Raw genomic sequence first — 26,653 nt, 5'->3', positions numbered from 1 at the left:
GCGCAGGTGACCCGAGTCCCAGGCGTGAGCAGCTCTGAGTCCCCATGTCCAGCAACAGCTCCAGTTTCTAGAATCTTCAGAACCTGCCCCCCGCCCCGTTGCCCAGAGCTGGAAGGGTTCCCTGGAGCTGGGGCACCTCCTTTCCCCACAGGCCCCACCCCCTGCACCCTGTTTTTGAGGATTTGGTGCCTGAGATGGTCCCACCCAGAGCCCCCGGCCCCATCATCGGGGGGCTGTCATTGCACTGTGAGCGGCGAGGTGTAGATCCCGGGACTGTCCTTTCACCGTGATGGGCAGAGTGGCGCCTGCACCTGAAGGCCCCCTCCCTCCCCCCCCCTCCCTCCCTCGGCCCCGCACCCACGACCCCGCACCCACGTAAAGACCAGAGAACTCAGAACAAAATACATTTGAAAACTTTATTGGGATTGCGAGCATTGAAGGTTAAAGACAAAACCCAGGCCCTGGGCTTTGCCGGAGACAGCATGTTAAAGGGGTTGAGTTGGGGCGAACACGGCCGCGGTCGATGGCTGGAACGGCGGCAGGTGACACAGGGTGTTCCGCGCGTGGGGGGTCTTCAGGCGATGGCACAGGGAGGGACCCAAGAGGGGGTCCCGCTGAAGACTGTTGGGGGGGGGACTCGGGGAAGAGACAAGATGGACAGCCACAGCTACGGGCGCGGGCGGTCAGCGGGGAGCCGGGTCTCGGTGGCGGGCGACCCGCGGAGAGCCGCTTACTGGGCGACACAGAGGGGCGTCGGCAGATGCCCCCGGAGCGCCCACCCCGGAGAGGCGAATGTAACACTGGGTGGGGTGGGCGTCCGGCAGAATGGGCAGCGATTTGGGGCGCCTCTAAGTCTTTTTGGATCTCTGGCCAATCTGGGTTTGCCAATTAGGACAATTTGGCTCTTTGTGCTTCTGCCCAATGTTCCGAATGGCCCATTCCCCGGGCACGTGCCGAGGGACCCTCTGTGCCGAGGGTGGGCTGGCGTGGACCGCCCCCGGGGTCACGCCAGCCCTGTTGCCAGGGCCCCGAAGCCTCGGGCCTCTAGACTGCTAGCCGGGTTGCCGGCAGGGGGACTGCGCTGGGGGCAGAAGTGGGGGGAGGTAAACCTCCCAGCCGCCCGGGTCCCTGCGGCAGCCCTGGGCACCGAGATGAACGGTGGCTGGGTCGGTACCAGACCCGTGGGCCTCGGGGCCCAGGCAACCCCGGTTGATGGCTCAACCTCACAGCTCTCCTGCTCTGCGGGGCTCCCTCCTGACCTCCCCTACTACCTGACCTCACCCCGCCTGGACCCCCAGGAGGCCCCGCGGAGCCTGAGCCTCCTGGGCGACCGGACGGGGTGCTGAGGAGGCGGGCAAGGTGTCACCGAGGGGTGAGGGGAGAGCTCCCCAAGTGTGCGGAAGGCGGCCACCTGCTCCAGCCCGATGGAGCCCTTCTTCTCACACAGCTAAAGCCCCTTCCCCCCCGGCGGCCACGGGCCAGCCGGGGGCCCCTTCCTGATGGCCTCCGAGCACCTTCCTGACGCCTGGGGAGACGCCGTCCCATCCCTCCTCCGCCCCTCAGGACCCCCAGGGACCAGCCACCGTCCCTGGGGGCCAGGCCAGGCAGTGGCCTTCTCCATTCCCCTTGGACTTCTCCGTGGGGCACCGTGGCCAGCACCCCACAGAGGCTCCACTCCCAACTCAACCCAAGCAAAAGAGACAGATAAAAAAAAAAAAAATTAAATGCAGGGCGATAAATGGCGGGGAGCAGGAGGTGGTGCTGGTGGTGACGCTGGCTTCGTGCACTGCTTTCGTCACTGCTCCCCTGTTTCAGGGTGGGGACGTTACATTGTGAGAGCGCGTGAAAAGCCAAGGGAGGGGTAAAAAAAAAAAACGGAAACAAGCCCCAGGAGCATCGAATTAAAGGGGGGAAATAGATCAATTGGCGTCAATTTGGGTCTCTAATTTGGGCGTGTAATTCTGCAGGTCTCCTCAAAACTTTCTCCCGACTTTGGGCCGAAACCTCGCTGGGCTACTTCCTACCCCAGGGCATCCCCCGCCCAGCCCCCACTGCCCCCCACCCACCCCTCCAACCGCCAAACTTCCCACTCTCCCCATCACCTTTGCCGGCCTCCCGGGGCCTCGCATTTCTGAGAGGCTGCCCGGGAGGCCGGCAAAGGTGATCCCAGGTGCGCGGGGAGCCCAGGTCTTTCGGGGGGCACACCCGGGGGTCAGGCTACGGGGCGGGCATGTCGTGCTCAGCTCAGCACCTCCAGTCTGGCCACATCCTGTCCTCGGGTCTGGGTGCGTGGGGCTCACCCTGCGGGGCCGGGCGGCGAGAAGGGGCACCTCCCTCATCTCACCCAGATGGCACCGCCAGCCCCGGCCTGGGACACACCCGCCCACCTCGGGCGCATCGCGGGGGCTGGAGGGGAGCTGGAGACGTGAAAACCTCAGCAACGGAATTTGGGACGAAACGCGGTCTAATCGGCATAACACGGGGTGTTCAGTCTTTCTCATTTTTGCCATCCATCCTGGGTGTGTGTGAGTGTGCGTGTGTGAGTGTGTGGGTGGGTGTGAGTGTGGGTTAGGTGTGTGTGTGTGTGTGTGTGTATGTGGGTTAGGGGTGTGTGTGTGTGTTTGTGTGTGTATGTGGGTTAGGTGTGTGTGTGTGTGTATGTGGGTTAGGTGTGTGTGTGTGTGTATGTGGGTTAGGTGTGTGTGTGTGTTTGTGTGTGTATGTGGGTTAGGTGTGTGTGTGTGTTTGTGTGTGTATGTGGGTTAGGTGTGTATGTGTATATGTGTGTGTATGTGGGTTAGGTGTGTGTGTGTATGTGTATGTATGTGGGTTAGGTGTGTGTGTGTATGTGGGTTAGGTGTGTATGTGTGTGTGTGTGTGGGTTAGGTGTGTATGTGTGTGTATGTGGGTTAGGTGTGTGTGTGTGTTTGTGTGTGTATGTGGGTTAGGTGTGTTTGGGTATGTGTGTGTATATGTGTGTGTATGTGTGTGTATGTGGGTTAGATGTGTGGGTATGTGTGTGAGATGTGTGTATGTGTGTGGTGTGTATGTGTGTGAGGTGTGTGTGTATGTGTGTGTATGTGGGTTAGGTGTGTGTGTATGTGTGTATGTGTGTGTGTGTGTATGTGTGTGTATGTGTGTGTGTGTGTGTTTTTAGGTGGGCATTGATGTATAAGATTTTGGGGTGTGTGGGGTTTTGTAGGATGGAATTTGGGGTTCGTGCCAATTAAGTTTCATTCGCGCCAATTTTGGTTTTCATGTTCCATTTCCTCCTTTGGTCTCATGGTGACAGGTGGTGGGACCCGAGGGAGGGCGAGGCTGGGTGGCCACAGTTGTTAGGGGCCGTTTAACACAGAAAGTGCCCAAGGGTCTTGCATGAGCAGGAGGTGGCTGGGAAGCAATGACATGCCCACCTGAAAATTTGGGGACCCCTCCTTTCTCCTGGATGGTGAGGAACTCGAGTCCATGGCCAATTTGACTCGGGGTCCAAAGGGGAGGAGAAGGAGGGGTGGGGGGGGCCGAATTCGTTTATTTTGCCAATTGTTTTTAAGCCAATTAGTGTTTTAGTATGTTTTAAGCCAATTGATTTTTTGGGTTTTTTTTTTTTTTTTTGGTTAGGCTTTTCAGGTGTTTTTAAAAAGCCAATTAGTTTTAAGGGGGCTGGTATGTGTGTGTGAGTGAGGGGCTATGTGTTTTAAATTTTGTTTTGTAATTTGGGGGGAATAATTTTGGTTGAATAATTTTGGGGGATAATTTGGGGAAATAATTTTGGATGAATAATTTGGGGCGATAATTTGGGGGAATAATTTTGGGGGGAAATTTGGGGGGATATTTAAAGCCAATTGGTTTTGTACATTTTTAAAGCTTGGGGATGACTCCCTCAGCCCGATGGAGGGGGCCGGGGGGAGTAGCCTGACATGGGGAGGTTGGGGCAGGGGGCAGGGGGGGGATGACTCTGAGGAGGGCGGCGCAGAGAGGCTTCAGAGGAGGACCTGATGGAAAGGTCTGTGGTCAAGAGGAGCGACGCAGGAGGAGGGTGGGGCCATTCCGCAGAATTACAATTTGGCTCACTTCCAATTGCTGGACACCTCTGGAGAGGCACCCCCGTGGGCAGCTGGGTCGTGCGTGGACAGGGCATTCAGGGGCCGCTGACGATTGGCCTCCCTGAAGGCTTCCAACTCCCTGGCCAGCATGTGACCCCGGCCAACCCGCAGGAGGGCAGGCAGGCCCCGGCGCAGGCGTTGGGCGGACTGCATCCAGGTGCCGTAGTGGAAAAACTTGCCCACGGGGTATCTGGGGAAGTTGTCCTGGGGGGGAAAGGCCCGTCAAGGGGTGCCAGCACCCCCGCTCCAGCCCCCAGCCGGCCGGCGGCCCCCTGGAAGGGGCTCCAGAGGGGAGGGAGGTGGCCGTCTTACCGGAAGCACGGTCGGGAGAGTCGACACGTCCCTCTCGGACTTGGCGGGGGTGGCACAGTAAGTCTCCAGGAGGGCCAGGTCGCAGCTGCGGAAGCAGCACTCCTCCACGATGCCGCGGCTGCTGCTGCTGCGGCGGCTTGCTCGGCTGGCCGGTCTGCCTGCAACCGGGGGGCTGGTCAGCAGCGAGGCCCGAGCGGGCAGGGCGCCCCAAAGGAGAGGGGCAGTGGGGGGGCGCTGCGGGACGACGCCCTGGCCTCTGGGCGCCTCCCTCCCGGGACTGAAAGTGGGCACAGCCTCTGGGTCCCGGGACCCAGAGCGGCTTGGAAAATGGGCTCAGGGGGCTGCCCAGCGAGGGGTCCAGACCCCACGTTCGGGGACCAAGGGTCCCGTCCTGGAGGCCGGGCTGGGACACGGGTGCCGCCCTGAGCTAAGCGGGGCGGTGGTAGGAATGGGAGGAGAAAGAAGAAGACGGGAGGAGAGGAGTGAGGACCTGCAAGAAACCACGCCCTCCTCTCCTCCCGTCCTCCCCCTCGCAACCCCCGGGCTCCCGGGCTCCAGGTCTCGGGGGGGAAGCTGCTGCTCGCCCAGCACCTCGCTGCGGCCCTTGGGGGGGCAGGGGGAGGAGCCCTGGTAAGGGGTTCCCTCACGGGTCCCGTGGGGGGGGGGCTGGCCCAACGCTTTTCAAAGAAAAGCCTTGAAACGCCAAGACTGGCACTTGTGGGTCCATTCCGAAGGGTGGGTAAGTGGAGGCTGCAGAAGGGAGCGGCCCTGGCCACGTCCCCACCCTCCTCGGTCCCTGCCCCCTCTCTACAAGTAAGGAAACTGAGGCCCATGCCCCTGAGGGAAGTAGGGTCACCTCCAACTGGGGGTCCCAACCTGCTACACAGGGCACAGGGGCAGAAATCAAGTGCACCTCACCCCCCACCCCATGTAGCCCACCCACCCACCCACTTGGAGCCAGGTTGCAGGAAAACCGGGGCGTTGAGTGCCGCCCAGGCGCACTGCACACGCCCAATAAATGCAGGCGGCAGGACCCACTGCACTGTCCAAAGCGGGCAGTCTTTCCCCCGCCCCCTCGGTGCCCAGGCATGGCCCGGGCCCCAGCATTTATTGAGCCCCTGCTGAGTTCGCCGCCCCCCGAGCCACTTACTGAAATAGAAGCCGCGGTCCCCACAGACAAACTGGAGGGTGTCCACCAGCTCCCCGCCGCACAGGGTCTCACTGGGGCGGTAAGCAGCGAAGCAGCACGAGGCGATGGCCAAGAAGGTAAACGACACCAGCACCGACTTCCCCACTGGAAGCGCCATGGGACCTGCGGGAGAGGGGGCTGAGTGCCACCTGCCCGCCGCGCGGACAGGGCCAGCTGCCCTCCCAAAGCACGGCGTCCTCCTTCACGCCACGCTTCTAATTAGGAAATACAGTGTTTCAGCGGCTGTCAGGAATTTCGTGTGGGGCTCGGCCATTCGCAGAGCGGCGGGGACCGGCGCTGGACACTGGACCTGGCCCCCATCCTGTGATGTCACGAGGGCGGGGCCAGCACAGGGCAGCGGCCACTCCCGGGTCTCCCAGCGACAGCCAACATGGCAGACAGCCCCACCCCGCACACAGCCTGTGCATCCCAGAGGACCCAGCAGGGGGGGGTCCTGCCGGAGGGGGGGCGCCCCGCCCTCCGGGGCTGTGGCTGAGCAGAGCCCCGTCGAGGGTCCAACGGTCAGCATGACAGGGCCCGCCTTGCGCTCCCGACACGCCCAGTCCCCCAACTCCAGGCTGCCCCGGGCACCCCGACGCAGGCAGGAAAGTCGAAACCTCAAAGCCCTCTCCCGATCTGGGGTACCAAACCCCACCCGGGGCTAGGCCACCTGGAGGCCAGACACCAAGTCCACCTTGGAAGAAGGGGCAGGTCTGGGGACACACCCCCTCGCCCGGGCTGTGCGGCTGCAGGTCCCTTAAGGAGCGCGGGGCTCGGGAGGGGACCTCGGCACAGCCAGGTGCCCTCGCCCCGTCCAGGAGGTGGGAGCCCCCCAGGCGGGCAGCCCCAGCCTGTCCTCTGCAGACCCAGGTAAAAGCCCTTTCTGGGGGCGCGGCGCCTCTGAGTCCACTGGCACCCTGGTGCTACCCGAAGGAGGCGGCTGATGTGCCCCTCCCAGGCTCCACACCCGGTGGGCACGAGGGGGCCCCCCAGCCTGGGTGGGGACCGCTGGGTGCTGGCCCAGGCGGGCTCCCTTCTCGATGCAATAAGTCGAGCAGGCGAGGGGAGGTGAAAAAGCAGCAGCTTTGCTTCATCAGCTCGCTAGAGAGCCGCGGCCAGCTCCGCGGAAGGGCGCAAGGTGCCACCTCGCCGGCCCCTCGCTGCCCTGGACTGGACCTCAGCTGGTCCCCCTGCTGCCCCCCTTCAGAATCAATGTGCCCAGCTAGTGCCTCGGCCCCGGCCACGCCGCTCCATCCCTCCGCGCGCCGGCCCCTCTCGCGTGGGGTGCAGCCGGGAGCCCCAGCGCGGGCGGCGCGGGGCAGGCGGGAGGCGCGTGGGGCGCCTCGCGGCGGCGGCGGGCAGGCGCCGGGGCGCGCGGGCAGGCCGGCCGGAGCGGGAGGGCCGCGGGGCCCCCGCTCGACGGCGCCGGTTACCTGCAGCTGGACAGGAGGCTCCCGGGGCTAGGCGACGAGGAGGCTGGAAGGCCGCCTCGCAGGAGAAGCTAATGTCCAGTTCTCAGGCTGGTCAGTGCCGCAGCTTTTATGTGCGAGTCGACTCCTCCCAGCCCCGGCTCCACCCTCGCCCCCCCCACCCGCGCCCCGCTGACCACTCCCCCCGCCCCTTTGCTCCCGCCCCCTCCCTGCTTCCAGCCAGTCCCTTCTCTCCTCTGCGCCCCCCCCGCCAGCCCGAGACCATCCCTTTGCAGAACCATGTGTGCGCGGGGGGGGGGGGGGGGGGGGGGCGTCATCCTGAACCCCCAGCCCAAGTCCGCACAGGGCAATGGGGGCCAGGAGGGGGCCGCTTCCCGCCTCCTTGTATGGAAACTTCTCTGTGCCCACGGAGGGGGGGCGGTTCCTCCCCGCGGGCCGCGCGCTCCTGCCCCGCGAGCCCCACAGCAGCCCCGCTCCCCAGATTCCTGCTTGGAGATGCTGGGGACTGGGAGAGGGGGGCCGTGCGCGCGCGCCTGTGTGTGCGCGCGGGGGGGGGGGGGGTACTGCAAATGTGGCGTCTGGCAGGACTCTTGCCAACTCCGCCCCCCGCCCTCCATCCCGGCCCCGCCCCCCGAGTTTTCCTCGCTCCCTCCTGCTGGCGTGGAGTCAACATACCAGGGTGGGTTTCTGAGACTCGCCCCCCGCCCCCGCCCTCATCACCCACCACCCCGAGGGGACGGCCCGGCCCCCCGCCCCCCCCCCGCACGGCACAAATCACGAACTTTCAGCAACACACACCCCCCTCCCCCGCGCGCGCACACACTGCACCCCCAAACCGACCAGGAAGTCGCCCTTGCAGACCGCTCACACCTCTCTGGGCATTTTCCGACGCCCCCACCCCGCCCCCTCCGCCGCGCGACGGGCAGAGCGCGCGGGGTCCGCCGCGGGGAGCCCGCCCGCACCCCGCCCCGCCCCGCGCGCCCCGGGGCCCGCGCCCAGCTTACCTGAAGCCGGCACAGCTGCGCCCACCTCCCTGCTGCGTGATTGCAAACCGAGCAGCGGGAGAGCCCCTTCTGCCGGACACTCCTCTGCCAGCGCCGCTCTGGCCGAGTCGCGGGGGCCGAATGTGCGACGGGGCAGAACGGGGGGATGGCTTTTTTTGGGGGGGGGGAGAATCCTCTTGATTGTTTGGGGAGGACGGGCCGTCTGTGGGCTGGGGCGGGCCAGATGTTGTACTTTTAGGGGGGGAAAGGGTGTCGGGAAATGAGGTCAGCTGTTGTATCAAGGACAGAGGGGGGCAGAGATAGTGAGAGAGACAGAGTGAACGTGAACGGGGGGGGCCGAAGAGAGGGCGAGAGGGAGAGAGGACAGCGAGAGGCGGGCGGGCGCACAGCGGGGGAGCACAGCTAAGAGAGAAACAGAAAGCGCGTCGTTAATCAGAAGGGGGGGCGGGCTGCGAGGGGGGGCGGGCGTCGGAGGCCGGGGACCGGGGGGGACGGGAGGGAGCCGAGGGAAGGCTGCGGGAGAAGAGAGCGCGAGGGGCCGGGGCCAGATGCTGGAGAGGTGGAGAGGGGAGCACAGAGAAGCGAGGGAAGGGCGCCACTTCGGGGGCCGGGGGCGGTGTCGAGGGGGGGCGGAGCGGAGGCGTCACCCGAGGCCGTGGGCGCCCAGCTCGGTTTGGGCCGACGGAGCCCTCGGCCGTCGCGAGCCCGGGCCTCGGGGGGGCGGCGGCGGCAGCGCTGGGACCGCTCGGGACGCAGCGAGGAGTGGGAGCGGCCAGGCTGCGCGCCGGGGAGGGCTGGGGGGGGCGCGGGGGTGGTGACAACGCCGGCGGCCTGCGAGCCGGACTGCCTGCGGGGGGGACCGCCTCCCCGGGAGAAGCGGGGACGGGCGTTGAGGTAGATAGAAGAGGAGGCGGCGTGGGATCCGCAGGCCCGGCGGAGCGCGACCCCGCCGACGGCGCCCGTGATGGGGATCAGCAGCGGCGGACGACGTCGGCGCGGGGCCGCCAGCCCGGTGGAGGCGCTGGTGGGCCAAGTGCGGGCGGGCGTGGGCCAGGAGGCGGGGGCGGCCGGAAGGGGGGGGCCGGGGGCCGTCCTGGCCTCACGCAGCTCCGCCGGAGAGCAGGCGAACTGCGGGCGCCAACGCCCGGCTCTTATAGCCGCGCCACCCCGCGGCGCGGCGCCCGCTCGGGCCCCGCTGGCCTTGAGCCCGCGCCAATGGGCGCGCGCCGGGCCCTCGCCCCGCCCCCGGACCGCCTCCGCAACTCGAGCCAGGGGGAGGGGGGCGAGGGCCGCGGGGCCCCGGAGGCGCGCGGGTGGGGGAGGGGGACCCGGGGTGCGGGGGGAGGGGGGAGACGCGATCGGGTTGGGGGCAGGGAGCCGCGGAATGTGCAGGAAATCCCAACTCGCCCTTCTAAAGTGTTAAGGGGCCCCGTCTCGGGTTCTGGGGGTGCCAGGTTCCCTGCGCTTAGGCGCGGGGGGCGGGGGGGGCACGGGGCGAGCAGGGTGGGCGGTGTCCCAGGCCCTAGCGGCGGCGGGGGTCCCCAATTCCTTGGCAGGGGCTACGCGGCGGGGGCGCCCCGTCGGAGTGAGGGTGCAGGTGGCTCCGTGTGGCTCGGGGGGTCCCAGAGCCCCGCTGGGAACGGCGGAGGAGGGGGGGTAGACCCTGGGCGCGCGCAACGCGCGCAGCCGACACCTGCCCGTGCCGGCGAGGAGCCTGGAGCCGCGGCCGGAGCCCGAGCGCCCCCCGGTGCCGCGCGGGAGTCCGGCCATAGCCCCGGCGGCCGCCAGGTGCGGTCGGTGCGGAAAACCCGCCAGGCCAGGCCCGAGTCGGGGCCGGGCGCGGGGCTGGCGCGGCCGCGAGCGCCCCGGGGACGCGGAGCGCGGCGGGGAGCGCCGCTCAGACCCTACCTGCGCGGCCGGACTCACCGCGGGGCGGCTCAGCGGCCGCCTTCAGGGCCCGCCCCAGATATCCGGAGAACGGTTCCCCGGTCCTCAGTTCGTTGCACTTGCGTAGACTCGGGTTCAGCCCCGGGGCCACCCCATAATTTGGGGGTCGGGGGGAACCCAGCTCCTGGAGAGCTTGGACGGTGTGGAAACTCAGTTGTGACTTTCCCCGAGTGAAAACCACGCACAGGCCCCGCGCGCAGCCTGCCCCCCGAAGCCCCGCCGCCCGCGCCTCTGCCCGGGCGAGGGGCTCGCCCCCCACTCCGCCATCAATCACCCCGCCCGCGCTCCGCGCGCGCCTCCCCGAGTCCCGGGCCCGCGGGCTGCAGGCGCCGCGCGGGCCGGGGGAGCCTCTGCTCGGCTTCCCTCCGACCCAGCGCCGCGTCCGCCCCACAAGCGCGATCTTTACAAAGAACAAACGAAAGCGGCGCGGGTTTCGGGGCGCCTGGCCCCGGCGGGTGCGGCCGCCCCGGGGCAAGCCCGCAGCGGTCCCCCCGCGCCCCGCGCAGGCTTCCCCGGCGGCCGCCCGAGGCGAGGGCCGGCCGGGCCGGGGGCCGGGGCCGCGGCGGGGCGGGCGGGGGCCGGGCGCGGCCCGAGGCGCCGGGAGCTCACCGCGGGTCCGGAGGCTGCGTCCTCGGGCGCTGGGAGCGAGGCAGGAGCGAGCGCTCGGCGGCGGGCGGCGGACGCTGCGGAAGGTGAGCGAGACCCCGGGGCCGGTCCCGGGTGTCTGGGGGCAACGCCCAGCCCGTTGGAAGACCCGGGGGCAATGCCCAAATTTGGGGGAAACTGGGGGCAATGCCCAGTCGTTTTCCTGGACGCGGGAGAAGTTCTGCCCACGTCCTGGCGGACACGCTGCCAGGCCAAGGGTGTTTGGGGAACACAGATATTTCCTAAACCCAGGAGCTCCTGGGACTTGGTAGGAAACGCGGAGACGCCCGAGACCCGGGCCCGGAGCGCTCGGGGCCGGGGGCTGCCCAGGCCGGCGTGTGGCCGGGAACAATGCCCAGATATCGGGGGACACACGTCTGATTCGCGGGCTTAAAGAATCAGTGTCCCGAAGTAGGGGACCCAGGGGAGGCTCCCTGATGTGGGAACTGCGGTCAACGACTAAATCTGAAGCTCCAGAAAAATAGAGCCCGGGTGTGGGGATCAGGGGAAAATTGCTCCTTGCAGTTGGGGAAGGAGGGATCCGAATGTGGGGAACCCTAGAGCAATTTGTGGGGAGGTAGGTGTTTGGGAGACTCAAGAAAAATTCTCTCCGTGAAACTTGGGGGATACCCGAGAAGGCACATTGTCTAAAATTGAAGGGAGAAATCAATGGGCACATTTGGGGGGCCTGAGCAGAACCTCCACGTGGTGGAGGGAGGTAGAGACTAATTTCCACGATTTAGAAATGCCCGCTGTCGGCCTGGCCGCCCGCTCAGCTCAAGGAAAGGAAATCAGCTCCCAGAATTGTAGCTTCGGGGGGAGTTCTCAATGTCCTTTAGAGACTCAGGAAACAGGGTCTAAATTTGGGGGAACCCGGGGTGTGATCAGTACTTTTGGGGAGTGCAGAAAATTGCTGTCTTTTATGTTTTATTTTTTAAATCGATCCACTAGCGGTAGGTTTGTTTTTAGTGAACAGGAAAAAATATCCAATTTTCCTGAGCAGTGCCCGCATTTGGGGAACCCTAGTGAAACATGGCCCAAATTTGGGGGGTCACTGGAAGAAACAGTCCAGTGGCGACTGACAGCTAAAGGACAGGTTCTCGGGTTTGTGGCGAGGAAGCCTGCCGGACACAGTCCTGTGCTGCCTGCGATTTCTAGGGCCTGAGGATATTTTTCAGCCCCAGACGTTTTCATTTTAGGGGACCCATGGAAAAAAGTGCCTAAATTTAGGGGGTGCTCAGGGAAAGGGTCATAAAGTCAGAGGACCCATAAATCAATGTTCAGAAAAAGCTCAGTTGTTTTGTGGAGGGAAACTTCTCCATTTACTTTGGAGGGCTGGGGGCAGGGCCTTAGTTTGGGGGCCCCCAGGAAAGTAGTTTTTGAATCTGGGGATCCAGAGAAGCTACTGCAGCCGTCAGGAAGATTGGGGGTCAAGGTCTAACTCTGGGGGGAAAGGGTTGAGAGTTCCTAAGTCGTGGGGCTTGGAGAACCAGTGTCCAAAATTACTGGGAGTGAAGTGTGTGTGTGTGGGGGGGTGTCCAGGAAATGTTGCTTAAATTCAGGGTGCCTCGGCGGGGGGCCCGGGTGCTCTGGAGCCCAAGAAACCAGTGCCTTTCTGTGACCCCAGAGTAGCCCTGGATGTGTGTGTGTGTGGGGGGGGGGGCTGGAGGGAAATGCCTAATATTTGAGAGAACCCAGCAAATCCAAATATCAGTGGTCAGGTTCTGATCAGCGTCTGAATTTTAGAAAATCCGGGTTCTTGTCAGTAAGCTCGGGGGACCCAGGGAATTTTTAAATGCTCAAGACGTTACCATGCAGAGAACATGCCTATAATATTTGTCTCCTGAGGACACTCACGGGGACCCAGTGTAACAGGCATGGGTTTGTTTTGTGCAGGGCATGGCCCAGGGGGACCTGGGGGGCCCCATGAGATTCCGGGGAACCTGCCTAACTCAGGGTCACAGGCGAGCGCCTCAAACCTCGGGTGACCGCTCGATGTGCTTTTGGGGTGACAGGGTCTAAATTTGAAGGAACCTGAGAAATGAGTGACCAGGGAGCTTGGAGAACCCCAGAAATGAGTGCCCCCAAATCTTCATGGCCCACAGGAAAAAAAAAAGTGCTCAGTGAGTCTGGGGGATCAGAAATCCCCCTCCGGGCTGGGTGGAACTCTGCGGACCAGGGCGCCGGCCGTTTGGGACTCAGAGAAGGGAATTCCTGGACCCCGTGGGGGCTGCCCTGCAACTTTGGGGGTCCGAGGTAACTTGCTTAGTGAGTCGGGGGACCTGGGGCTCTTCGTGGAGAATTTAGGGAGCCCAGGTTGGGGCCAGTAATTTAGTGGAACCCGGCAGATAAGAGCGGAGACTGTGGGGAAGCAGTGTGGGGGTGTCAGAGCGGGGGCGGGGGCTCGGGAGACCTTGGCGTTAACCTCCAACATTGTGGGGACTCAAGAAAAAAGTGCCACTTGTTTTGGGGCACACACCTAAGTGCCACAAGAGCCCTGTCCGCCCTCGGGGGCGCCGGGCCAGTTGGCCAGCGCGGCCGCGGGACGGTTACTGTTGAAACTGGAGGGGGCCCGGGTTAGTGGCCCAGGGATCTCTCTGCAGGACCCCGAGGGGACGCGTGGAACTGTTGGGAGCCCGGGAGAAAATTCCCCGAGTGAGTGGGTGGAGAGACTCAAGAGCACGCGCGTAAATTTGGGGGAGCGAGCGAGGGCTTCCTCTGTTTTGAGGTCCCCGGAAACGAATGGGTAGGAAAATTCTTACTCCCTGGGAAAGTGTTGCGCGTGTTTGGGGGACTTGGGGGCCAGGCTGTGGCTCGAAGGACCCCAGGAAAAAAGTCCTGTGGGCCTTCGGGGCCGAGCGGGGTGGGTCCCCGGACACGGGACGCGCGGGTCTGCGCTGGAGAGGCCGAGGTCCGGGGCCGGGGAGCCGCGCGCGGGGCGCCCGCCGGGCCCGGGGACGCGCGGAGCAGGGGCGCCCTCCGGGGACGCGGCGCGGGCGGGGGGCGCGGGGCCGGGGTGCGCCCCGCCGGCCTCGCCGCTTTGTCTGTCGCCTAATTGCCGCCGCGAGGCCTGCGCGGCGGAGGCCGGGCCGGCGCCGGGCGCGGGGAGAAACCCGACGGCCCCGGGGCGGCGGCCGCGCCGCCGTCGGGCGCCCGGGGCCGCAGCTCCTCGCGCCGCCGCCTCCGAGCGCCCGCGGGCTCCCCGCCGCCGCGCCCCACGCGCTCCCTCGCCGCGAGCCTAGGCGAAGCCGCGGCCCGGACGCCGCCGCGGGCAGGCTCGTCCCCGGCTCGACTTGGGGGCCCGGGAGCACCCCCGGCGGCCGCCCCCGCCGCCCCCGCGCGCCTCCGGCGCCGCCCGGGCCTTGCTCGGTCCCCGCGCGGCGGTGAAACCGGTTTTGTTTGGGTAACGCGAGAAAGGAGAGGAAACGGGGAAGAAGGGGAGGAAGGGGGGGCCGGGGGCCGCACCGCGCGGAAGCGGGGCGCCGGGGGTCTCCTTTCGTTTTCTGCTGAGACGGTTCACCGAAGGCCGCCCTCCCCGGGCTGGGATCGAGGGGACCCGGGAGGCACATGCTGACCCTCACTAGGTCCCAGCAGCTGCTGGCGGGAGCGGGGTCACCCCCTCAGACCTGGGCAGTGTTGGGGTGCGGGACAGTGACCCCCGGGGACCGGTGCCCGAGGGGCTGCGGGAGAGGAGAGCGGCTGGGCAGGGTTGCAGAGTGGTTAGGGACCTGGGGCCGGGACAGAGGCACTGCTTGTGCCCAGGGTCACCCACAGAGGGACCCCAGCTGGAGGGGCAGCTGGGAAGGCAGGGGTTAATGCCACCGGACAGGTGTGGGCTGAGGGGCCTTTCTCACCAGCCCCCGAGGCTGGACGGCCACCCCACCCCCATGAGAAACAGCCCATTTTCCACCCAGAGCCCAAGGCACGTGGGGAATGTTCCCCCTTCGAATTCCAGTCCCCATCAATCACCCCCTGTCCCATTCCAAGAACATCTGGCCTGTCTCCCCCCACCCAGGACGGCCCCCTCCTCTGCACCAGGCCCGCACTCCGGCCTGTGCCTTGTGCCTACAGCAGGGAGCGGGGAGGGAGCCCCAGCAGAGCCGCCTCGCCTCCAGGCTTGAAGGTGCTCCCCACGCCAGGGCCACTGGTGGATTTTGGGGTGGGGAGAGCGGTAAGGCAATGCCGGTCTGTGGGCCAGGGTCCCTGAGAGCCCAGAGCAGATTTCAGACCCTGGACCAGGGCGTCTGCTCAGGACAGAGGCGCCCCTGGCCCTGCTCTGGGTCCTCCGCCTTCTTTCTCCAAGCCGGCTTCCCAGGCCAGGGGTGGAAGCCCCGTGAGACCGAGGACTTTCCCCCTCGCGGGGTGCCTGGGGAGCACCCACACCAGTGGCCCATTTGGGGATCCCTCCCTGCCTTCTGCCCCTCACAGGCACTCGCCCTGGAGAAGCCACAGCCCGGTGCTTGGAGACACGCCTGGACCTTTCAGGTAGGAAGGCTGAGGCCACCTTGGGTGCCAGGCCGAGCTGTCAGGGTGGGGGCGGGGGGCACACATGCTTCCCCCCACCCCCACCCCCACCCCCGCAGTGCTGCCCCAGAGCCCTGGCCTTATTTAGTCAAAAGTGTGGCTGAGGGGGCAGGCGTGTGGAGCAGATCCAGGTCACCCTCCAGCTCAAAAAGGGCACTGGCCACCCCCAGCCAGGACCAGCAGCCCCGGACTTCCCCAGTTCCTTCCGGCCCCCCACAGCAGGGAAGGACCTGCCAGCGACCCGAGCTCCTGTGGGGCTGGGGTCTCCTGCACAGGGCTTGGCTGGCAGGAACTGCACCCCCCCCCCCCCCCGCGCCCTGCCCGCCCGGGCACCAGCAGCCCTGGCCTCCCCTCTGGATCCACAGACCCAGATTCGGAAGAAAATAGTCAGCCCTAGGGGATCGGACTCACCCCGGCGAGACTGGCCCTGCGCCCCCCACCAGCTCCGCTCACACCGGCCTTCCCGCGCCCTCCAGTCTCTGGCCCTGCAGTCTGCCTCTCACTCCCAGGCTTCCTCCCCCGGCTCTGGCTCCGACCTGGCTGCTCCCCCCTCCCTGGGCCCAGGCCCAGCGTTTGCAAACCCGGCTCCATCTCTGAGGGTCCCTGAGCGCCCCTCCCTCACCCCCCTCTGCAGGGCTCGGACTGTGCACTTGGCTCTGGGAGGAACGTGCCCGCTCGGGGTCAGCCTCCCTGAGGCTGGAAGCAAGGGACAGATGCCCAGGCCGGAACCGGAACCGCTGGGCCCAGCAGCCCAGCCACCCGAGGCACAGGCACCACCGGCCAATGGCCCCAAGTAAGTCAGGATGGGGCGGGCGGGGGAGGCGGCTGAGCCCCGGCTCCGCAAGGACCCAGGTGTGGTCCGTGGTACCAGTGGACAGGGGTGCGAGGACTTAGGACACCAGCAACGGAAGAATGCTCTGGGCTTCTCTGGGAGGGGCAGGCGGCCTGGCGGGAGGTCACCTGCTGGGCGAATGGGCCCCTGCAGGCTCTGAAGGTGGCCCCTGTTGCTTTGGGGTCAGGCACAAGGACCCAGACCCACCAGCCCCCCACAGCCACCCCGACCCTGGAGCTGAGCTGTCCTCCAGGGCAGCCCAGCTGGTGACCCCGGCACCCGGTCAGCAGACGTGGCCGTCGGCACCCAGCTCGCTCTGGCCGCGGCCTTTCTAATCGCCCCGCTCCACCCGCTCACACGGGAAGCCCCTTCCAACCTGACACAGTGGGCTCCCAACACCCCAGCTCTCCCCGGGGCTCAGGATGCCTGTCCCTTCGGTCAGTTCCCCACATGCCCTGCACAGTTCGGAGCAGCCGGGAGGGCTGCACTGTCTCCCGCTTTGACAAGAGGGAGCACAGAGAGGTCAAGCCGCCGGTGCGAGGCCCCACAGCCAGCAGCCCGGGCCAGCTCGGTGCCCTGGCTGAGGCCACGTCCCTGGGCTCTCCTGCCCCGTCGCTAACTTAGCGTTTCCCTCTCTCCTGTTTCTGCCTCCTTTCTGTGCTCACTGACCCCTGCCTTCTGCCCTGGGCTGCTCCCTGTCTCCCCTCTGACCTTCTACCAGGAGCGCCCTGCGGAGACCTCGATGCTGCTCACGCCGAGCCCCCCACGGAGAGAAGCCTGGAGCGGCCCCCTGAACCCTGGGCACCAGGTCCGTGACTGAACACCCCCCAGCCTCGCGGAGCCTCGGCTCCTTGGAAAAGGGGGGACGGACTAGAACTGCCTGGGGGGCTCCCAGCACGGAAGGACGCGTGGAGAGGACACCTGGATCCTGCCTGGGGCTCCAGAGACACTCACCTCCGTGGGGCCGGGGCTGGCCGCCGCCTAGTTCCGAGCGCGTGGGGACCGCCCGGGACACAGGCTGCAGCAGCTGGCCTGGGGGCTGTGCTCGCGGGCGGCTCTGGCCGGCTTCTGCCTGGGCCTCCGCTTGGGCCGGCGCTCAGGCTGGGCCGGGGGCTGAGCCGGCAGAGAGGCAACGATCGGGGGCTGGGGGTCTGAATCCGCCTCCGCCGCCTCCTCCAGGGGCTCCGCGGTGACCCTTCGGCCCCTGGGGAAACATAAAGGTGGTCTTCTTTAAAACAAATGCCCCTGAGCCACAGCCCTGGGCCCCTCTACTGCCCTGGCTGTTTGGGGGGGGGGGCTTCAGGTCACCCCATCAGGGTTTCGGGGGGTGGCTCCCCTGCCTGTCACTCTGGCTGCTGAGCTCTCCCTTTGCCAAGTATAAGGGCAGACACCTGGCCCACAGCTCACCCGGGGTGGGAGACCTCCTGTCGGACAGGAGACCCTGCCTGGGCGTGGGGTGGGGGCTGGACACACAGGGCCCATCTTGGGGAACCACGGCACATAACGTGAGACCCCCCCCTTCCACTCCCAGCAGCCCCACCATGGGTGGAAGCACAGAGGGGCGAGGCACAAAGCAGAGGGCAGGCTCCCACTGGGAAGGCTGCCAGGGCAGGGGAGTGGGCTCCTGGGGGCAAGGACCCTCCTGCCCACAACCCGCACCCTGGGTGGACAGGGCAGCACTGAACTCAGTGTGCAGACGGCACACTGGGGGGCAGGGAGAAGCTGGACACTGCCTTGGGTGTCAGGGACACTGCTCCTCCATCATGAGGGTCTATAGCATGGGGAGCTCTCCAGTATGCTTGGGAGGTGCAGGGGATGGAAGAGGGGAACTTGACTTTTTAAATGGTATAAAAAACAAAAAATGCTTCAAAACCTCGGGCCCCGGCCCTCTGAACTGTCTCATTTATTTTCGGCTGGGATTGGGGAGGGGGTGCAGCAGAAGTAAACTCACACAGAGAACCCCTGCCCTTTGCATTTGCCAGCGCAGCTGTGCCCTCCCGCCCGGAAAGCAGCCCCGCCCTGTGCCCCAAGTTGCCAGCCAAAACCCAATTTTCCCTGGCTCTGGGCAGCCCCACAGAAAAGGCCCCTGGCCACCTGGCTTTCCTGTCCCCTCCTGAGAAACTGAGATCCCTGTTAGCTGCCCCGAGCCCCCGGCCCCCCACATGTGGACACCCAGAGGAGCTGCGTGAGGGAGGGAAGCCCAATTACCTGTACTCCAGTCGCTGGGTGGTCCCCGAGGTTCCCGGGCGGTGGAGAAAGAGGACCGGGGTGTCCCCGGTGCCCCAGGCCCTCTGCCCGAGCTGCCCGGCCGATGAGCCGCTGGCCGGGCCAATATTAGCAGCAGCTGCCAAAGCAAGGGGTGCTCCGGCCACGGAGGAGGGGGCCGAGATAGAGGCTGGAGAGATGGTGAAGGGCAGCTTTAGCTTGTGCATGATAGCAGGCCCTTAGGAGCGGGAAGGCTGCTTCGCCACTGAGCAGGCACCTGCCACATGCCAGCTGAGTTTATAGTTGGGCCCCCCTCGCCGCCTCAACCCCTGACGCCTTCCACGCCTTCCCTCAAGCCCCTCCAAATTTGGGTAGCTTTGCACCAAGTTGGTGGTGCAGGGGCCTCCAGGGCAGCTGGCCGTGGTGGCACTGACCCAGGCCTGGGCACATGCATGTCTGGGGGGGGGGAGGTAGAGACTGGGCCCACCCCTGACCCTGCAGAAGGGGGTTTGTGGGCCTGCGCACAAGACAGACCCACTCTTGCTCATTAGTGGGGGGGGGGGCTGGGGGGGGTTGGAAGTCACTAGATTGACACTTGGCAGTCACTTGACACCCTGGAATGTGGGGGGGGGGCTTGGCACGGGTAAAATGGGGGCGGGGCCTAAGGGGGAGGCGGGAGATTTAAAAAGATGTCATAACAGTCACCCTCCAGGTGGTCCTGACACAGCTGCAACACAGTATGGTCACGTCCTTCCTCCTTCCAGAGGCAGGGGATGTATCTGGGAGCTCTCCCTTCCCTAGTCACACCTGACATGGCCCCTACACTACAGGTGTGGTGCCGGGTACCCAAGGTGCTGCAGCAAGTGGCAGCAGCTGTGGGGAGCAGTGGCGTCCCACTCCCAGGCCCTCCCAGGAGGGATGGTGGGTTCACAGCCTTTGGAGCCTGGGTGGGACCCCAGGGAAGGCACAGGACTCAGAGGTCTCGCCAGCTGGGGGAGGGCAAGGTAGATAAAGGTGACCTGCTTGCACTAAATCCCACTGGGAATTTAAACTTCTCCTCCAAGCCTGCAGGGAAAGCAGGAGGCGGGACAGAGCTGCACCAAGAGGCAGAAGCACCAGTCCCCACCCACCTGCGCTCTTGCACCCAGGGTGTCCACCTGACCTGGTCACCAGCCTCTGTCAGGGTTTAATTCTCCCCTTTCCCTTTGCATTTCAAACCCTCACCTGAACTTCCTCCCTTACCTGGAGAGATAGGGCATTCAGTGGGGAGGGCGGGCTCTCGGGGGGGACAACAGTCAGCCTTGAGGGAGACTTGAATTGGTTGGGGTGTACCCAACAGGAGGGAGGTGCCCCAGAGCCACACCACTCTTGGGAGGCGGGCAGGTGGGGCCCTGGGGTGAGGTGGGATGAGGGATGCTAAGGGCCTCAAGTCAGGTCCAGGACATGTAGAGGGGAGCCAGGGTGAAGCAGCTTGCTCCTGCTGGCTGTGGCTCTGCTTTGGGTTCTGTGACTTGCAGGCTTCCTAGCCTTTGTCCCCCAGTGTCTGCTGCAAGATGCCCAGGTGTGGCAAGGAGCTGGGGCCAGGTCCCTATTGGGAGATGTTTCTGGGACTCCCAGCTGCAGGTGGGGCTGGGGAGGGTGACAGGCTGACCCCAGGCCACACAAGAGAGTTGAAGGAGAGGCCCACCGAGGAGGGTGTCCCCACGGGAGAGGGTGGGCAGCTAAGGGACAGAAAGGAGGCAGTTATTCAAATCCACAGATCAGCCCCCTGGACTTGGGGGCCTCCCCACTCCCCAGAGGGCATCTGGAACCTGAGCTCTGTCCTGGTCTGGATCCCCATCTCCATCCCCAAAAGGGCTCCCTCCAGCCCAGGGCTGTTTTATTACATCAGGATCTTGCAGCCCAGAGTTTTTAAGCAAAGAAAGGGAAGGAGCAGGGCTGGGAGGGCCCATGGGAGACTAAACCATGGTGCCACTGAGGCAGGACTAGAGGCCTTGGGTGGGGAGGGCTGTGGCTCTCTGCAATGCCCTCGGGGACGCATGGCTTCCAGGGGACACAGAGCAGTGAAGGGAACACAGAAAGGGGCCTCGCTTGCAGGAGAGAGTGGGAGAGCCCCAGCCCTCCCGGTCCCCAGTTTCTTCCACTTGGCTGCTTTAGTGGCCGCATGCTGACACCTGGTGGTCACCTCTAGATTTACAGTGGCACTGCCCAAAGGCCTTAGGCACTGACATTCGGGGCACCCTAGGGAGAGGACTTGGGGCGGTGGGGACAAAGCCACCACATTTCTCCCTACCACGGGAGGTGCCCCCTGCAGCGTCGGGGTAAGGGGAGGGAGCTCTGCGCCTCTGCACTGGGACCTGAGGCTCTTGTCTGCCTCCATCCTGGCGTTACAGAGGGGTTAGTGGAGGCCCGAGGGAGCTTCTCCCACTGGGGGCTCCCTCCCCAGGGGATGTGGTAGGGTCGATGCCCAAAGCCAGAAGTTACACCTGGGACTCTTTCCTGAAGTTTCCGTTGCGCTCTGAGATGTAGAGGAAACTATTACGTTCGTATTAAAATAGAATCAGATGTGGTGCCCTGGCCAGTGTGGCTCAGTGGTTAGAGCGTCGGCCTTCTGGACTGAAGGGTCCCCGGTTCGACTCCTGCCAAGGGCATGTACCTCGGTTGCAGGCTCAACCCTGGACCCCGGTCTGGGGGAGGCAACCCATCGATGTTTCTCTCTCTCTTTCTCTCTTTTCCTCTCCCCCTTCCACTCTCTCTGAAAAGCAATGGAAAAAAATATCCTCAGGTGAGGATTTTAAAAAAATCAGACATGTTACTGAGAGGCAGAATGTTGGGGACCCCCCCCCAGGCAGGCAGAGACCCCAAGGCTGTGAGGGTGCAAGGGCCTAGCCCAGGATGCAGTTTCCCCACGAGGGTTTCAAATCTGGCCTGAGCCTGACACCTTGTGGCCATTTCGGGAATTGCAGCCGCATCCTCAGCACCTGGGTTTCCTGTAAATCAGTGTCGCCCTCAGGACAGGTCACCAAACCCGGGGACCGAGGAGTCACACAGGGACCCGGGTCCTGAGAACCCCACACCATCAGGTAACGCAGGGCTCAGCCGCCTTCGTGTGGGCAACCAACAGGCCAGGTGAGGCCGCCCCGGGCTGCGCTCGGCCTCAAAAGTGACAAGGCCACCCTGGGGACCCTGGAGGCCCTGGGGACCCTGGGGGCCAGCGCTGCAGAGATGACATGGCTGTGCTCAGATGGGGGGTGGGATGGGTCAGAGGAGGCCGAGAGGGTGACCCTGGCTGTGCTGTGGGCCCGGCCCAGCCAGTGCACCCCTGGTTCCGTGTCCTGTGGCCTCACCGGCCCCACGTGCTGGTGCACAGGGGCCTGCAGACCAACACTCGCTGTTCACAGCTCCCGGTACGAAGGCGCATGTGCCCCTAACCGACTCTCCTGGGCCCTGTGGAGATGCAGCCCCAAGGGTTGGTCACTCAGCCTCAGGCCCTGCTGTCCAGGACAGCGGGGACACCTGCCTGCGGAGGCCCTTCCGTCTCCTGCATCTCCCGCAGGCAAGTTGCCATCAGGAGGCCGGCCAGGGGGGATCTCTCAACGCCCGGCTCCCTTGGCTGGTGGGATGGGGTTCACCGAGTTGCTCAGCCCCTCCTGGGAGGGTGGCTGGCACAGGAGGAGGCCCTCCTGCCCTGAGCCGGCTCCAGGGGCCTTATCCCCCTTTCCTTCCCACGTCCTGAGCCCCCCGTAACCCAGCCCTGGGCCTCCTCCCCTGGGGAGCTGGTCACTCACCCACGGGCCACACCTGCTCACCCCAGGGGCTGTCACTTTACCTTGGAGTAAACCTCGGCTGCCTCCTGCCCACGTTGCCTGGAGGAAAACTAGGCCCAAGGGCTGTCCCCCTGTCATTCGGGCCCAGGGAGGGGAGTGACCGGCCAGAGATATAGAGCAAGAAGCAGCGGAGCCCGGCCAGGTCTCCTGAGGCTGTAGCCCATCCTCTGCCCTCCCCAGCCTCTCCTACACGCCCGGCCCAGGGACAGTGAGCTCTGCGCAGTGACAGGCCCGGGCAGGAAGCTAGAGACTGCCCGCTTGTCCTGCTGAGGAAGGAGTTAGGTGTGGGGTGCGGGGAACCTGCTAGAACCACAGCCCGGGCCCTGAGAGAGACACCCCCTCCCACGTCCAGCTCGGGACCTTCACAGCAGCTCTACAGGAGGGTGTCCTTTGATTCCCCTTTGAAGGATTGGGAACCTGAGCGGCAGGGCCAGGAGGTCCGCCCTGGACTGCCAGGCCCACCAGCACCCCCTTAGGCCCTGCGCCAGCGTGGGGTGGGCACCACAGCGGCCTTTTGTGCTGAGGACCTACTGGGAGATGAGGAACCCAAGGACTCGGCCCCTTGCGTCCAGACCTGTCCCTCAGCCGCCTCTTCTGTGTTGGCCGGGCTGACCCAGGCCCAGGCACAGGGAAAGGCCTGGGGGTTGCCCGCTGTCACTGTGGCTCCAGGAGGGGAGCACGGGCTCGAACCACAGCCATCCCTGGGCTGGGCATGTACCCTGAACAGTGACAGCCCAACATGGACTCATTCTCAAGGTCCTGTTCCCCTGTGGGAGCCCACGCGCCTCCTCCAGGAAGGCTCCTGGCTTGCCCATCCTGATCCCCTCCGACCTGAGCTCTGATGGGCAGCAGGAGCTGAGGTGGGGCCACGGCCCTCCCCCCTCCTGTTTTCAGCTCTTCCTCCTGCCTGGGGCCCAGCCTTGCTGCCCTCCTTGCCCGCGGCTGGCCAAGAACAGGAAGTACCCCCAGAGGGCATGGGACGAACCACCTTTCCAGGCCTTGGGGGAAGGAGCCCACCTTCCACCCTCTCCTCACCCCTGCCCTTGAAGCTGCCCTTGGACAGACTGAGTGTGTCAGACCCCAGAAGGGACCCGGGGAGGGCCGGGGAGAGTCATAGAGGAACAGGGGAGGCCAGGGAGGGACAGCAGGGACAGTCGGGACAGTGACAGCCAGGACAGGCAGAGCCAGTTTCACCCCAGGGTGCCCAGGTCCATCTCCTCCCTGTAACATTCTTGCCACCCTGTGGACAGACCCGCAGCCCGGAACCCGAGGCCCAGAGAGGGGAAGGCGTTTCCAAGGTGCCCAGAAGTGGGCCTGGGTGCATGGGGGGCCGGCAGGGTGGCCCTGGGGGCAGCGGGCTGGAAGGGCCCAGCTCTGAAGCGGGGAATCAGCCTGAAGAACAAAGGTTTCGGCCGCAGGGAGAGTGGCCACAAGCTGGTAGGTTGCGGGGCGCCGGCTCTGTTTTCCAAAAACACAGATGGGCTGGGGGGGCGACGCGGCGCTGGAGCGAGGCCGGGAATGTGGGCCTGGTTCTGTTGGCTCAGCAGCTGGGGCACGTGGGCCGGTGCCGGGGGCGGGGGCCGGGGGCTGGCCCTCAGCGCAGCCCCAAGCCCGGCTCCCGGGCAGCCTCGGGCCGTCTGCAGGTGGGCGTGGGGTCCCCGAAGGCAAGGACTGGCTGGAGATGGGGAGTCTGAGGGGAGGTGGGTATGACCGGCAGGCCACCTGGGGCGGAGGGTGAGCTGAGGACCTGAGCGTGTGGGGACCCGGTGCTTGAGCCAGCACGGCCTGACCGGGCTGCAGGGGACCGTGGGGAGGCCCCTGCCCTGTCCCCCCTCCCGAGGACCCTGCCTGGCTGTTCCTGTACTGACGCCAGAAACAATAGTTGGGGAGGGAGGAGGGGCCCGTGCCCCACCACCCGCCTGTCATCTCTGTGGTTCCTGGACACCCCCCTCCACATTCTTTCTGGAACTGACCTCCGGCCTCTCCACGCTGCGCGGGAGGCAGGCGATGAGGGTGGACGTGGGAAAGAACTGACCCCGATCCAGCTGGACCCTGCCTGGGGCCTTCTGGGCCTGGGGTCCCTGTCCCCAGAGTCCCGGCCTCATGTGAGCCTTCTGGCTGGAGGGGCGAGGTGGCTGCAAGCAGAGCAAAGGCTGCCTGGCTGACAGGGACAACCACCCCCGGCCCCAGCCTCAGTTTCCCCAGGGCCCTGGAGACCCTCAGCCAAGGCTCCCCGGGGCCCGGGCTCCCAGGCCTCCTCCTGCCTCGGTTTGCTCAACCATGAGTTGGGGGTGCCAGAGGAAATCACCCCTAAGGCCTTGTTGGCCTCTGATTCTGGGGCCCTGGGGGGTCAGACTCTCCCTAGGTGCTTTCCCGGGATGTTGGGGACCTGGCGTATTTGTCCCGCAGCTGCCCTGGAACCTGGGCCTGTGAGAGGCTGGGCGAGGGCTTGACTGGGGTGCTGAGACACTGGACACCCTGTCACCTTCCTAACCCCCCAGGCCTCCCGAATGCAGGCCCGACAGCCCCTCAGGCACCCCTGGGAGCCCCCCCCCCCAGCCCAAGGGCAGCTCCGCAAAAGTAGGGCTCTGGCTCCCTCTGCTGGCCACACGTGTGAATGGCCGCTCCAGCCCCCTGCCCAGTGCGGCAGATGCCCACCGAGGAAAGCTGCCCAGCCGGGGTCCTGGGCCTGCCTGAGTCCGGGGACAGACTCCCCAGGGTGGGCACACAAGTGTCCCTCTTCACATCTTAGCTGCACACAGGTGCCCGCGGAGCTCAGCCTGGGCTCAGCCGGGGGCTTTCTCCAGCAGCTCAGGCCCTGGTTCCTGGACCCACTTCCTCCCCCCGGGTAGCCCCCACTGGGCACTGGGCACTCAAGGGCAGGGGGCCCATCTTGGCACCCCTATGCCCCTCTCTCGTGCCCTTCAGGGGCTGTCGGGCTTGGAGAACTGCGAGGATGGTAAATATTTACTGCCAACAGAAGGCAAACACTGCCCCACGGCCAGGCGGAGGTGCCAGTTCATTGTGCCAGGAGTGGCACAATCCAGGCAGCCAGCCTGGAGGCAGCCACCTGGCAGAATGTCCTTAGTGTGTGGGCACCAGAGGGACAGACATTCTGGCCCTGGCTTCAGTCCCCACTAGGAACTTGGGTGCAGCAGTGCTCGCCCCACGTGGCCCGTGGGATGGTGGCACACGGAACAGATGTGAGCAGAGTGAGTGGGGCGTGTGGGGGGGCTGCAACTCCATGACTCTCTTGGGACACCTGGGACTCGGGGGCCCAGCAGGGTCAGGGGGCCTTTGGGACCAGCTGCTCACCCACCCCCCGCACCAGGGTGACGTGCGGTGCTGGACACTGTCGATCCCACTGCCAGCCCCACGGGCAAGTGGAGCTGAGTCAAAGGGCAGGCAGAGCCCGAGGACGTGGGAGGACAGGCCTCCGATTCCCAGAAGGGGAGGAGACCAGGCCTGGATGGACAGCAGGGCCCAGGCCTGTGGGCCTGGCTCCCGTGGGGCAGCCTGGGGACCCCAGGAAGTGGGGCACCTGGGGTTCAGAGCCCAGGGTCTGATCTCACCTCCGCCTTCAGGACCACGTCCGTGCCGGGAACACGGGGAGACCCCCACCCCACCTTTCCTAGGACAGTGATGTTGGCCTAAGGACTGGCGCCAGAGGTTCCGGCGGAGGGTCTTGGGTCTCAGGAGGGAGAGGGAGGCAGGGCCCAGTCTAAGCGGGGCCTCGAGGACCATGTCACAGCACCACCGAGATTCCTGGGCAGCCTTCCCCATCCGAGGGCGTGACCCCTCTCCAGAGGCCCTGGGGGGCAGTCAAGTCACACCAGCACGACCCAGACCCATCCCGCTCTGAGTCCTGCCCATCGGGGTAGCCCGTGCGCCCCAGACCCAAAGGGCCCCTGTTCCCCCTGCTCAGGGTCTGCTGGCACCCGAGGGGGAGGGAAGCCCCTGCTCCTCCCCAGGGTCCCTGGTCAGCAGGACCAGCCCCGGCGGCCCCTTCCCACCCCAGCTGGGCCCGGCCCGGCCTGCCAGTGCTCACGTACCTCAACTCCCACGGGACACCCCTGCCTCTCCCAGAGCTACTGGGGACACCTGGGTGCTCCCACGAGCAGCCCTTGCTGACCCCACCTCTCCTCTTCCGGTCCAGTGTCCACTGTCCACCCATCTGCTTAGCCCTGGCCCCCACTCCAGGGGCGGGGCTAGCTTGGGGCCTGTGACATCCCCTTTGAGGGCATCTATGTGGTCCCGGGGAGGGAGTGACCTGGGAGGGAGCCTGGGGGCTGCAGGAAGGGCTGCAGGGAGGGCAGGCGACTGGGCCTCAGCAGGAGGGTCTGCTCAGGCCCGAGGTGGCCTCTGAGTGGTCTGCAGCCCACGGGGCCGGGCCCAGGCCCGGGAGGAGCCTCCAGGGAAGGTGCAGATTGGTTTGGCTGGGTGGCTGGCAGGCTATCCAGGCCTCTGTGCGGTCAGGTGACCCACTGACCTCCCATCCATGGCCAGCTGGGCAGCTCTCTGGCTTGCAAGGCGGTGGCCTAAGTGAGTGCCCAGTGGAGCCACCCTGGGCTGCAGTGGGTGCTGAGGAGGAGGGAGGGTGATGGGGCCCTTGACGATTTAGACCTCGAGTGACCT

The 26,653-nt window shown here is 65.6% G+C and overlaps 1 protein-coding gene and 3 long non-coding RNA genes across 12 annotated transcripts; 2 read left to right on the top strand and 2 right to left on the bottom strand.

Annotated features, from left to right (window-relative positions):
• The first annotated feature begins 408 nt into the window (after positions 1 to 408).
• LOC308564427 lies at positions 409 to 3,274 on the top strand. 5 transcript variants are annotated; one of them, XR_013999945.1, is made up of 3 exons: positions 409 to 2,948; positions 3,004 to 3,026; positions 3,059 to 3,274. It is a non-coding gene; the product is annotated as an uncharacterized lncRNA (long non-coding RNA). The 5 variants fall into 5 exon arrangements; XR_013999943.1 differs by lacking the exon at positions 3,004 to 3,026 and having other exon boundaries at positions 409 to 2,917; XR_013999944.1 differs by lacking the exon at positions 3,004 to 3,026.
• A 414-nt stretch (positions 3,275 to 3,688) lies between these two features.
• Positions 3,689 to 15,624, bottom strand: IGF2 (insulin like growth factor 2). 4 transcript variants are annotated; one of them, XM_081152660.1, is made up of 4 exons: positions 15,566 to 15,624; positions 5,566 to 5,727; positions 4,416 to 4,573; positions 3,689 to 4,307 (listed from the first exon to the last, which is right to left on the bottom strand). In XM_081152660.1, exons 2-4 carry the CDS (start codon positions 5,720 to 5,722, stop codon positions 4,068 to 4,070), a joined length of 555 nt encoding a protein of 184 aa, XP_081008786.1. In that variant the 5' UTR covers positions 5,723 to 5,727; positions 15,566 to 15,624; the 3' UTR covers positions 3,689 to 4,067. The 4 variants fall into 4 exon arrangements, with proteins under 4 accessions (XP_081008786.1, XP_081008783.1, XP_081008784.1 ...); XM_081152657.1 differs by lacking the exon at positions 15,566 to 15,624 and adding an exon at positions 10,595 to 10,678; XM_081152658.1 differs by lacking the exon at positions 15,566 to 15,624 and adding an exon at positions 8,039 to 9,158.
• LOC308564428 lies at positions 10,592 to 17,858 on the top strand. 2 transcript variants are annotated; one of them, XR_013999948.1, is made up of 4 exons: positions 10,592 to 10,677; positions 15,059 to 15,115; positions 15,789 to 15,947; positions 16,708 to 17,858. It is a non-coding gene; the product is annotated as an uncharacterized lncRNA (long non-coding RNA). The 2 variants fall into 2 exon arrangements; XR_013999949.1 differs by lacking the exon at positions 10,592 to 10,677 and having other exon boundaries at positions 14,131 to 15,115.
• Positions 17,106 to 26,199, bottom strand: LOC308564429. The gene is made up of 3 exons (XR_013999950.1): positions 26,071 to 26,199; positions 18,195 to 18,381; positions 17,106 to 17,190 (listed from the first exon to the last, which is right to left on the bottom strand). It is a non-coding gene; the product is annotated as an uncharacterized lncRNA (long non-coding RNA).
• Between the last annotated feature and the right edge of the window lie 454 nt (positions 26,200 to 26,653).

This window comes from Miniopterus schreibersii (genome assembly GCF_964146895.1).
Source record: "Miniopterus schreibersii genome assembly, chromosome: 12".
Taxonomy (NCBI): Eukaryota; Metazoa; Chordata; class Mammalia; order Chiroptera; family Miniopteridae; genus Miniopterus; species Miniopterus schreibersii.
Note: the sequence above shows the minus strand (reverse complement) of the source record. Positions and strands in the feature narration are given on the sequence as shown.